Source organism: Conger conger, chromosome 11 (genome assembly GCF_963514075.1).
Source record: "Conger conger chromosome 11, fConCon1.1, whole genome shotgun sequence".
NCBI classification, from domain to species: Eukaryota; Metazoa; Chordata; class Actinopteri; order Anguilliformes; family Congridae; genus Conger; species Conger conger.
The window spans coordinates 33,304,309-33,316,899 of record NC_083770.1 but is presented as its reverse complement, the minus strand read 5'-3'; the positions used below and the strand labels follow the sequence as shown (position 1 = coordinate 33,316,899).

Below are 12,591 nucleotides of genomic sequence, written 5' to 3'. Positions count from 1 at the left end.
CCTTGACTTTCGTTAGCACAACTCTGGTCCTCATGTTGAAAAACAGCAAAAACAGACTCCAAAGGTAATAAAAAACCTAGGTACTGAAAGCACCCACGCGAAGGAAGCAATTGAACACACCAGAGTAACCAGAAACACATGTGAAGCTGAGAATGTACACTTTAACCACCTATGAACTGTTTGATTACAATCTAATGGAGCTAACTCAACAAAAAATGTCTTTGTCCTAAACTATTATGGATCTCATAGCATATACAATACATTACACAAGGCAATAGTGATACGTGGCGGCCTGTAGTGTAGTGGCATGTGACGGCCTGTAGCGTAGTGGTTAAGGTAAATGACTGGGACACTCAAGGTCAGTGGTTCCAATCCCGGTGTAACCAAAATAAGATCCGCACAGCCATTGGGCCCTTGAGCAAAGCCCTTAACCCTGCATTGCTCAAAGGGAAGATTGTCCCCTGCATAGTCCAATCAACTGTTCGTTGCTCTGGATAAGAGCGTCTGCCGAATGCCAATAATGTAATGATACTGGATACATTTAGGACAGGGAACACAGATACTGTGAATTTTCTATCTAGTGCTGCACATGTTGACACCTGAAAAAGGAATGAGTTTGAAACAAAGTATAACCTTTGTTTGTAGAATGTATGCTTTCATTTGGAATAAAAATCAGTCTGTGGCATTGGATTTTTTCAACTGCTCAAAGGCCTCTTCTTCCTGTCCCCCAGCGTGTGGAATGGTGTGCTCCACATGACTGCAATGGACATGGAGCATTCAGCGCTGTTCTACAACCAGAAATTGAGATTCAAGCATTCTCTATCTGCTTAGTACTTAGCACTCTTTGATGTCAGGAAAATATCACACTTCAATTTAACCACCATGGTGCTTTGCCCTTAACCCTTTAAGGTATACGATCACAAATATGTTCTTGAAGACAAGCTTGAAACGGTTAGTGCAGTTAGGGCAGCACAAGCTAGCGTGACATATACAAGTGAAACTGATCTTTCAGGGGAATTCTGCTGACCTGAAATGAGGAGGGGGTATGCCGATGAGAATACTTGCCGCTGTGTGAAAAGGATATTGATTGGACGAGAACTGAAAATTGACAGATATTTAATCGATATACAAGCCCACTGGTACACAATGAGATAAAATTTCATGAAATCTAATTTTCCAGAAAGTGGATGAAAAAAAAGTATTACAATTTTATTATTATTTTGGAATTCATAGCCTACATATGTTTGTATGGTTATGAAGACTTGACTAAATTCAGGAAAAAGTGAACTTGCCTTTAACCCTACATTCTAATGCTACATTCTAATCGTTGCTGGTAATTGAGTTCTGACTTATAATCAAAAAAAAAAAAAAAAAACCTTCTCTGTTAAAGGAAAATGTTAACCAACATTTAATATTTACTATGAAAAATCCTTTTTCCTTATTATAGTGAGCATGGTATTTTCTATATGCGATAGGCTATATGTTTGCATTGGTTGGCACTTCCATTCAACAGCAAATCTGAAGTTCTGAACGGACCGTTATGTTCAGAAATGTTATAGCTTGCAGGTAATGTTAGTTGGCGAGGTGACATTCCATAGCACATGGACATGCAGCAGGCAGCAGCCAGTCCTCGCTGACTGTCCAAAGTGGCACGTAAGCACTCTATTTGTGAAAATTGCTTTACTGTATGTCAGAGACAGTAAAGCAAGGGCAGCCAAAGAGACCAGCTTGGTCGGCGTACATAAATAAAAGACTTACAGCTTAATCACCAGCTATGTTAGTTTATTAGGCTAGTCATACACACCAACAAAGTGAGTTCACTAGGCTAGACAGCTAGCTCTAGCTACACAGAAAAATGGCAGTGACTGTTAGGTAATGCCAGCTAGTTAACTAGCTAGCCTATAGACATTCATAGGCTTTAGTATTCATAAGTAGTTTACGATCTACATATATCTTACATATATTTCCTCTAACTTTAATATGCACAATTGCCAATACACTTTATAGTGCACTACTCTGGCATTATAAAAAATTATATAAGGTTTGAATCTTAAACAATCAGTGGTGAGCACATGATGTTCGGTGTACAGTAGAGATTGTACATGGCTATAGCATGTTGTCAGAGATCTGTGCTGATACCTTGATAAAGAACAGGCTAATGCTGGCCTGAGGGCAATCAATTTAACTTACTGCCCTTTGAGGCTTTCAGAAAATGCAAACATTTCAGATCAAACATTTTTTTTTTTTTTATTAAGTGTAGTATAAATGCACTGATGGTTGCATTGTTTTACAGATGTAAAAATTATTCAAGCTAGAATGTACTAACATTTGTCTCTGCAATATTCTTTTCAGACAATTGTTCTCATATTATCTCCCAATGTGCATTTATTTCTCTCTTCCCTGCCATAATGGAAAAACCATTCATTCACACAAAATGAAGCAGTGCAGATGAAAATCATTGATCACTTTCCATGTGGTACAAGACAACAGAATCTTGATGTAGTCTTTCTGATTTAAACTTAATATGACTAGGAAATATGTGTGCAGGTGCTATGTTACCCTATATTGCAAATACAGAAATAAGCTTTTAGAAAAAAATGCAGATATTGCAGGTATCCATGCATTTTTATATTTCTGCCCTGACCCACTTTCCTAAATATTATTTTGTGAGAAGCACAGAACAAGATCTAGGCTGCCTCAAAATTGTGTCTGGGGATTTTTTGGCCTTTGATTTTGAGTAAAGTATTTTTTAGACATAATCACATTTCACAAGGGGAGAAATATTCCCACACAACTGAAATATGCCTAAGGAGGTGTAGATCGGCACAAAGTAGAAATGAAAATATGATTCAATTTATAGGATTAAAACATGCTAAACAAAGCTGATGTGCAGATCAACGGAAAGAAGTAACATGTATGGGAAACCTTTAGCTCAGCTTGGACTACAGTCCATCGGGGAAGCAAGTCGACCCTCAGTCGGGAGGTATTGAACTGGCAGAAAGATAAGCATAGAACCTGGATATACAGTAATTGGATATACGGATATAATTGAGTTGATGGCATTTCAAAAGTTCTGCATTTAGCAAAGAGGGACTGAAATGAACAAAAGCATGTGTATGAGCAAAGGTTGAGTTCATAATGTTGATTATTACCACAGTTTAACAGGCACATTTATTGCCCCTCTGAGAACCCATGTTAGAGGGCTGAGGGAGCAGTTTTGCACAGCTCACTGGTACATCTCACTGACTTTTTCACCGATCAATTTGGTCACTCTGACCTCTAGTGTCCACAGCCCAGAATTGCAGGAGGAAGACATCAATGAACCTTGTAACCCAGACTGAGCGACAACATAAAAAATGAATAGAAAATGAATTAATTTAGACTTAATGTGTGACTGATATTTTCACATATTTTCATACTGTAACAGTCATTTGTGAAGATATGTGTATAAGTTATTAGAAAGTTTATTTTTAAACATTTTCATGTGATCTGAAAATGTCAGGGGTATAAAAGTAAAAGAAATGTATTTTTAACATGATTTTTTATAAATCTTAGGAAGCTATTAAAGGAATGCCACACTGTCACGGCAGTTATTTATACCAGTGGATATAAAAGCAAAAAGAACCCTTTCTTGTTTTTGAATACAACAAAGTCTTGTGTCACCTCTCCTGGCTGATTGGCTGTGGTTTATATTTAGCTTGGGTGATGCTGAGCTGGGGGTGCATGCGTGTGGGCACGGAATTCAGTGTCAGTTTCCCTCTGAAGGTGCTAAAATTAGCCTGGATCGAGTAGGTCTCCAGGACCGGCCAAATTTTGTTTGGTAAAACTGGTGGTTCTGCCTTCCTCCCTCTCGTCTGCCAGTGATTGTGCCGTGACACTGCAGCTCATCTCAGCCGGAAAGGGTGAGTAGTTAAAGCATGTATGTGCCTGTTTGTCAGTATGTTTTGTGCTTGCTGAATGAGTGGTGCCAGTTGTCTCAGTTCCCGGTTCAACAGGGTAGGTAAACAAGTAACCGAGTCCGATTCCCCCGGGCTTCCAGCCACAATTCATCTGGACAGCTCCACTGAGATGACTCAGGTTATGTCCAGCCTCACTGTTCAATTTTAATCCGCCTTCCGCCGACGTCCACAATTTTTATTTTTTAATGTTCTTGTTGTTTCAGGTGAAATTTCCACGTACTTCCACACCCCATCACATTATAGGGGAAGTAGAAGGGGACTTTGTCAGCGTAATTTGAGGCTAGCACTGAGAATGTAAACAGCTATACGTTGTAGAGAAGTGCTGTTATGAACATGATGTCAGTGAGGAAGTCAGAGGAGGCCAGCGACCTGCAGGGACTGCAGAGCCCTGACCCCCTTGTGAGGGAGGCGTTCCTGATGGCCTACGACTACATCGACTACGTGACGGCGGGGCAAGGCGCGGCTGTTCCCCCGGCCCCCACAGCGGCCTCCGCTGCCCTGAGGAACGCTGGCGACGAGCTCCTCCTCAGGTTCCCCATCTTCTTCCGCCGCTGGCCCCGCCTCTTCCAGGACGTGACCGAGCGCTCCGCCTGCCCCATGCTGCTCTCCATGCTGGACGACCACTTCGGACAGACCGCCTCCAGGGGGCGCCAGCGAGACCTGGCCTGGAGCGCGGTCCTGTCCGTGTACGTGCTGGCCGGCCAAATGGCACTGCACTGCCACGAGAGGGGCATGCTGGGAGTCCTGCCGAATCTGAAGGAATGTGTCGGGGGGTACGTGGAGAGGGTCATTTGCCCCGAGCTAAGGGACAAGGGTGGATGGGTAAGTCACTGCCTCTCTACCCAGCTCTAATCATTTACGAATGAGGTTTCCATGATTCAGGTTGACTTGGATTGAGGCCGAGCCGTAGGCAAAGTTAGTTCCTTGTCAGGGCAAATTAGTTGATTTGATCTACCTCCCACATAGCACCACACAATGTTCTACAATGGAATTCAACCTCAGACTTGAACTTGAGCTGCTTCCACAGATTGCACGGTTACCTCCATCAATGTCTCCTTTGACCTTTTTGTTTTTGTTTTGCTTGTCAGTCTGGCTTCATTTCACGCTTCAGCAAGAAACAAGACCTGGAAGGGCAGGTAAAAGTGGTGTGCTGCTGGACTCTGCTGCTATTGGCCACAGGTATCCTTTCCTACTTCCTGTGGAAACGTAGGATAACATAAGCGACAGCACCACCTGCTGGTGAGGATGAGACACATTTGGACTAATCAAGAAATCACAGCCCTGGAGCTGGTTCATAACGGTTAGCTATATTTTTGCCCTCGACAGAATCCTGGGGGCAGACGGTCATGTCAAAGGGGTAATCTTGTGTCTGCATGTATGCATGTATATCAATCAGGGATTTTTTTTTAAAGAGAGCAGCCTTGTATACTAAAAAGGCAGCTCTGGCTCCCAGCAGATTTGGTGTGGGGGTAAGTGTGATCACCTCACATGCAGGAGAGGCATACCAGAGTACAAGGCTCAGTATTTATTATTCTTTCTTTTGCTCAGATTAAAAAGAATATACAATAACAACTTATATTTTTAAACTCAGTCCAGGGGGTTTGGGGATAGAAAATAGTAATTGAAATAGGTCCATTGGAGCAACTTCCAATTTAGGAGGTACAACGGAGTTCACGTCGATAGTAATATCAAGCAAAACACGGCCGTCTGCCCCATTGAGCGTTTCTAACAAGGCCAGTCAAATCAGTGACTGAGTATCACTGGCAGTCTATATGATGTGTTACAGAAGTGAGATGTTTTTATTATTTCCAATCAACTAATGTTGAATTCAAACCTGTAAATGTTGTACAATCGGCAGTCAACAATTTTCAATTTGCTCTCATATACAATATGTTGTTCCCGAAATGACATCAAGCAGTAAACAAAATCTTTTACTTTTTCTGTTGTTGGTCATGAATGTTAAACTTCACTTCCACTATTTAAATACAGTAATTCCACACAAGTCAATTTTTTCATTCCCTCAAAATGTATGAGAAAGCATCAAATATGCTCAGCTGTAGGAATACTGTTATGATTGTTAATTATGAAGCAGAGGATTAATACACTTGTAACTTTTAATTCAGGAAGTATGGCAGATTTTAACGAGGGGAAGTAGCTGTTTGGCCCTCTGACGTTCCCTCAATAATGAGAAAATGAAAGTACTGGCTTAAAAGCCAGTGCTGACCCAGCAGGCATGGCGTTGCTTCATGCTTAATGTGAAGGAATATAACGTCAGTGAGGAAGTCAGGGGAGGCCAGTGACATGCAGGGACTGCAGAGGGAGGCGTTCCTGCAGAGGGAGACCTATGACTACATCGACTACGTGACGGTGGGACAGGGCACCGATGTTCCCCCGGCCCCCTCAGCGGCCGCCCTGAGGAACCCACCTCAGGTTCCCCATCTTCTTCCGCCGCTGGCCTCGTCTCTTCCAGGATGTGAGCCCTTAAAGCAAGGCAGAGCTAGACACTTTCAAATATAAGTTGGCTGCCAATTCATACATTTTCAAAAGACATGGTCTTCACAGTATTGTCTTGTTTGCAAAACAAATTCTGCAAATTCTGTTGATTACAGTGTACTCATAATACCAAACAAAATTGTGGTGATCATTATTTGGAATGGCAGCACGGATGGTGCAGTGGGTAGCACAGCCGCCTCACAGCAAGGAAGTCCTGGGTTCGAATCCCCGTCAGCCGGGGCCACTCTGTGTGGAGTTTGCATGTTCTCCCCATGTCTGCGTGGGTGTATTCCTGCCTTTCACCCAATGTATGCTGGGATAGGCTCCAGCCCCCCAGCGACCCTGTTCAGGATAAGCGGGTTAGGATAATGAATGAATGAATGAATGAATTATTTGGAATGCAAATGTGGCAGTTCAAAGTAGCGCACTGTCCCCAACTATTAACTAATATTCTGATGGTTTGATGTTGGTGGTTTATTACTGGTAATTCAGTCTTAGTAAAGTCCAGAGCAGATAAAAGTGCAGCACACAGCTGTTATGGCCAGCTAGGCCTATCGCCTCAATGCCTGCCCTCGCTTGTGAGTGCCCCTTATAGTGCACTCACAAGAGTGAGAGTGAAGTCTTAAGGCCGAGGGCACATAGAGGAAATGAGAGCACGGCTCTTGTGGGCATCAAGCAGTGAATGCATTGTCAAGGCAGAGACTGTCAAAACAAGCAGGTCATCCAGACCCACATCCTGCAAACTGTTAAATGATGTAAATTAGTCCTCTCTAGATGGCCTTTGTGTAGACCAGTGCTAATTAAAACTATGGTTGCAGGATGAAGCCAGTTGGGCAGTTTTGTACAATAGAATGAGGCCCTTATTCTAAGCCACTTAACCTTGATAAATATGTTAATTAAAAAAAACCCTCTCCTAAGCAGACTAGGTCATACAAACCTAACACTGCTTCTCACAACCCTGGAATAGCTGCCACTCCCCCCCTCAAAGTGGTTTTGTATGCCACACGGAGAGAGAGAGAATCAACTTTGTGTAGTTGCTGGTGCCATAGGGAAAGGCTCATGTGCTCACAACCAGCTGTTGGGTTCAAGTGGTGTGATCTGGTCAGCTGTTCCTATCATCACCACGGAAACAGCTGCAGGGAACAGAACAAGCAATAGGCCAAACTATTCAGATCACAGAGGCTCACAAGTGTTCAGAAAAGTCTCAAGCACTGAATATGAGGCAGTGACCCAGAAGGTTCGATCCCCCGCCCAGGCTGTGTCAAAGTGTCCCTGAGCAAGACACCTAACCCCCAAATGCTCCTGATGAGGGGGTCGGCGCCTTGCATGGCAGCCAATCGCCATCGATGTGTGAGTGTGTGTATGAATGGGTGAATGAGAAGCATCAATTGTACAGCGCTTTGGATAAAGGCGCTATATAAATTCCAACCATTTACCATTTACCATTTAACATGAAGGGTAAAAGCTTGCTCGAACCTCAAGGTGACTGTTGGGGCAGCAGTAAAAAGCCAAGCAAAGGTTCAGACACAGCCAGACGTGTCAAGTCTAGATTTTGCAACCATACAATCTTTTGCGGAAGTGGTTTGTGCAAATAACATAGTAAAAAACATGGGGAACTGAAACACACACAGAAAGTGCATAAGTATACTGTGTATATTGCAGAAGTGGATTCCTCTGCACCAACCACATTTCCCTATTTTCAGTTTTTGGATCAATTTTCTAGCAAAACATCCAGATAATAGACATTGTCCCCTGATATTACTTTGCTTTTAAGTTTGCTTCATTAGCCGAGCTTTAGGCAGAACCGCGAGAGGGGAGAGAAGGCTAGCTCACCTGGTCCGATCCCACAGAAGAGCTACTGCAGCACAAATAGCTGAAAAGCTTAATGCTGTGATAGGAAGGTGTCAGAACAGTGTGTTGCAGCTTGCTGTGTAGCCGCAGACCGGTCTGAGTGCCCACGCTGACCCCGGTCCACGGCCAAAAGTGCCAACAATGGGCACATGAGCATCAGAACAGGACCATGGAGCAATGGAAGGTGGTGCGCGTCATTTCCTTGGGGAAGAGATGGCACCAGGATGCACTATGGGAAGAGGGCAAGATAGCAGAGGCAGTGTGATGCTCTGGGCAATGTTCTGCTAGGAAACCTAGGCTCCTGGCATTCATGTGAAAGTTACATTGGCACATTTCATGCTAATCAAGTTTGTCAGGCTGAATCCATAGGGAAGAGATGAACAATTAATTTGGCAATTATTCTACTTAAAATTTGAAAAAGCCTACACCAGCAGCTTTTTTTCCCCCCATAAAGCTATAACCCCAAGCGGTCATAAGCCTCCAAAATGGAATGGAAACGGTTTACAAAAACTCATTTGTTCAATCCCGACTCCTGCGCCGACATTCCACTTCATGAAATCCAGATGCAGAATTCTTCATTACATTCAGCTTACTCAGATACCATGCGTCGGGTTACCATGAAATTCCAGGATTTCTCAAAACCCCACAAAGACATTCCACTATGGGCCTAGCAACGTGAGAGATGATATTACTACTTCAGAAGTGAAGAAATCTGCCACTATGGGTTGAGCACCCGCATAATTGACTGGATGTAAAGCACTGAGCTACATTTTATGTACGAAAAGGAATAAAGGGCATTAATTCACATTAAAAGGAACTGCTAATTTTACCCCATCAGTCCCACTGCCCCACCCTGCTTGACAGACCTTATTCCAAGCCTGATTCTTTGCACATCATGGATATTGGCATGAAGGTAGTCAAACATTACAAGTTGTATTCACTTATTTTATTAAGTCAGTTTTTGAAAAGAATCAGAGCAGACAGAAGACGACAAAAGCGGACAACAAAAATAATATTTGGCAGGGACAGTGAAATATTACAACCTGGAAGAAATTACACAGAAGTTTAGGCCTGTTCCTCCTCGCCCTCATCATCCTCAAACTCCCCTTCCTCCTCAGCAGTGGCGTCCTGGTACTGCTGGTACTCGGACACCAGGTCGTTCATGTTGCTCTCGGCCTCTGTGAACTCCATCTCATCCATGCCCTCTCCGGTGTACCAGTGCAGGAAGGCCTTGCGCCTGAACATGGCGGTGAACTGCTCGGAGATGCGTTTGAACAGCTCCTGGATGGCTGTGCTGTTGCCTATGAAGGTGGCGGCCATCTTGAGGCCACGGGGTGGAATGTCACAAACTGCGGTCTTGACGTTGTTGGGGATCCATTCCACGAAGTAGCTGCTGTTCTTGTTCTGCACGTTCAGCATCTGCTCGTCCACCTCCTTCATGGACATCCGTCCACGGAAGATGGCGGCCACGGTGAGGTAGCGGCCGTGCCGGGGGTCGCAGGCGGCCATCATGTTCTTGGCGTCGAACATCTGCTGGGTGAGTTCTGGGACAGTGAGGGCGCGGTACTGCTGGCTGCCCCTGCTGGTGAGGGGGGCGAAGCCGGGCATAAAGAAGTGCAGGCGGGGGAAGGGGACCATGTTGACAGCCAGTTTGCGCAGGTCGGCGTTGAGCTGGCCGGGGAAACGCAGGCAGGTGGTGACCCCGCTCATCGTGGCGGAGACCAGGTGGTTGAGGTCACCGTAAGACGGCGTGGTCAACTTCAGAGTGCGGAAGCAGATGTCGTAAAGGGCCTCGTTGTCGATGCAGTAGGTCTCGTCTGTGTTCTCCACCAGCTGGTGCACGGAGAGCGTGGCGTTGTACGGCTCAACCACAGTGTCCGAGACTTTTGGGGAGGGCACCACGCTGAACGTGTTCATGATGCGGTCGGGGTACTCTTCCCGGATCTTGCTGATCAGCAGGGTGCCCATGCCAGAGCCTGTGCCCCCACCCAGAGAGTGGGTGAGCTGGAAGCCCTGCAGGCAGTCACAGCTCTCAGCCTCCTTCCTCACCACATCCAGGACTGAGTCCACCAGCTCAGCTCCTTCAGTGTAATGGCCCTTTGCCCAGTTGTTCCCAGCACCACTCTGGCCTACAGGACAGAAACATAAAAATATTTAAAATACGAACCAATACAACACAAGTTCACATGCTGCAGGCCCTGTGAAATCAATCATTACTTTGCACTTTAATTGAAAACTATTACAAAAGGAACTTAAAATATGGCATCTCAAAATATTCTGTTCAGTACAACTATCCATCAAGCCATTATCCAACCCATTTATGCTTGGTCAGTTGTAGGGGGGTGGTGGGGGTCATGGGCAGGGGCCTATTCCAGCCTGTATTGGGCAAAAGGCTGGAAAGGCTGCCAATCCATTAGAGGGCACAAATGCACAGCTAGGGGCAATTTCAGACTACAAGACTTCAATCAACCAAACCTATACATGTCAGTTACAACCAAAGTGTACAAAAGTACATTTTGAATACATTCAATACAATAGTTCACAAGCAGCCCTGTGGCTGGTCAACTCAATCTCCCTCCTACATCAATATTGGAAACAAACACCAAAAAATTAAGGAACCACTGAAGTAACTGCATCAGTACCCAACTGTAGACAGGAGGGGGCGCCCTAGTACACAAAGCTCTACTGTAATGAACAGAAGACGACAGCCAAAATGGTGGCCTCCCACTTACCGAACACGAAGTTGTCTGGTCTGAATATCTGCCCAAAAGGACCAGACCTGACAGAGTCCATTGTTCCAGGCTCAAGGTCCACCAGGACAGCACGAGGGACATATTTGCCACCTAAAACACATTAAAAAGTAGGGGTCATAACAGCATTCAACAAAAGAGACATTTTAAATGAGAAGCATGACAATAAAAAATAAAAATTACCTGATGCTTCATTGTAATATACATTGATCCTCTCTAGTTGGAGATCACTATCACCTTGATAGCTACCAGTGGCGTCGATGCCGTGCTCGTCACTAATCACCTCCCAAAACTGCAAATGAAAAAAAAAAAATCATTGTCATTTCACAATTTGTAATTTTATCTTTTATGGCAATCCTACGGCTCATTTGAAGCCAAATGCAAATAATCATTAGTGAAATTGCCACGTTGTTAAGAACATAATGTATAGACAAGCACACCGGTCTAATTTGAAAGACACGTTTATCCATTCCGCTGCGTCATCGTGCAACGCGGTCTTTGGCCGCCCTTTGGCTATAGTTAAGAGGAAAAAAAGGCGAGTACCGCCTTTACAGCGAACAATAAAGTGGGCTGCGTGTTATAGGCCCACTGTGAGGCCACATCGCCCATTTATCCTAGTATTACAGGATTAAACTTGTAACACAGCATAGAAAATAAACCAAATATGGATTGATAGTTTAATTTAATTAGGAATCCTATCCTAGAAGATCTAGATCACGTTTGTTGGCTAGATGACGGACTTTTAATGGAGACGCCCAACTGCGTTTACCCGCAATGCAGTAGCAACTCCTACCCAGATAGAACATTAAAACGAAGACTTTCCAAGCAATTTCATACTCAATTTAGATCAGCGTTCCTTCCGAAACTAGAACACTATGTACTCGTATAGGAATTAATATTAAAGATTAAGACAAATTATCGAAAAAAAAAAAAAAAAGACAATCATCTTTTTGAGAGCTATGGAAAATGATATAATCAAATGCCATACGTCTAAATGTAGACGTGCAGGCTAGACAATGTTTCAAATTATGTAACAAATGAGCGCGTGAGTTCGCGCCAAATTTGATACATTCTACTCAACAAGCAGCTACTGTGAATATTTTTTAAATATTCATTCAAATACGAACCTTTGCTCCAATCTGATTGCCACATTGTCCCGCTTGCAGATGCACAATTTCCCTCATTTTCAACTAGATGGTAAATACCGATGTCAAATAAGAAACCTTTCAAAATACTGCTCTTCCTGCAACTGTTCGCAGGGAGGGACTTCCCAGTATTTATATAGCTCTAGACTTTGGAGCCCGCCCTCTAAAGCTTTACAACTATTGGCTGATGTTTCAAAACCGGGCATTTTGGACCAATTAGAAATCTATACTAACCAGGGAACAGGAATGACATTCTCCCAGAAGCTCGGAAACTCCAGTGGTCACCAGAGGTATTGCAGTTTATTAAGCATCCGGTGCGAAAGAAACACATTTCCCCATTGAAGTCCCTTAAAAGCTATGAATTTACCCTGAAGTATATGTCCGATGAATGAC

General features: G+C 44.0%; 2 protein-coding genes across 3 annotated transcripts; one reads left to right on the top strand and one right to left on the bottom strand.

Annotated features, from left to right (window-relative positions):
* The first annotated feature begins 3,768 nt into the window (after nucleotides 1-3,768).
* On the top strand, nucleotides 3,769-5,898 carry bcl2l16 (BCL2 like 16). Of its 2 annotated transcripts, XM_061261166.1 has the most exons (3): nucleotides 3,769-3,902; nucleotides 4,163-4,781; nucleotides 5,048-5,898. In XM_061261166.1, the coding sequence occupies exons 2-3, from the start codon at nucleotides 4,287-4,289 to the stop codon at nucleotides 5,177-5,179; spliced, it is 627 nt and encodes a 208-aa protein (XP_061117150.1). In that variant the 5' UTR covers nucleotides 3,769-3,902; nucleotides 4,163-4,286; the 3' UTR covers nucleotides 5,180-5,898. The 2 variants fall into 2 exon arrangements, with proteins under 2 accessions (XP_061117150.1, XP_061117151.1); XM_061261167.1 differs by having other exon boundaries at nucleotides 3,789-4,781.
* Nucleotides 5,899-9,234: 3,336 nt separating this feature from the next.
* On the bottom strand, nucleotides 9,235-12,336 carry LOC133140886 (tubulin beta chain-like). Its single transcript, XM_061261164.1, has 4 exons — nucleotides 12,181-12,336; nucleotides 11,237-11,345; nucleotides 11,036-11,146; nucleotides 9,235-10,432 (listed from the first exon to the last, which is right to left on the bottom strand). Exons 1-4 carry the CDS (start codon nucleotides 12,235-12,237, stop codon nucleotides 9,369-9,371), a joined length of 1,341 nt encoding a protein of 446 aa, XP_061117148.1. The 5' UTR covers nucleotides 12,238-12,336; the 3' UTR covers nucleotides 9,235-9,368.
* Between the last annotated feature and the right edge of the window lie 255 nt (nucleotides 12,337-12,591).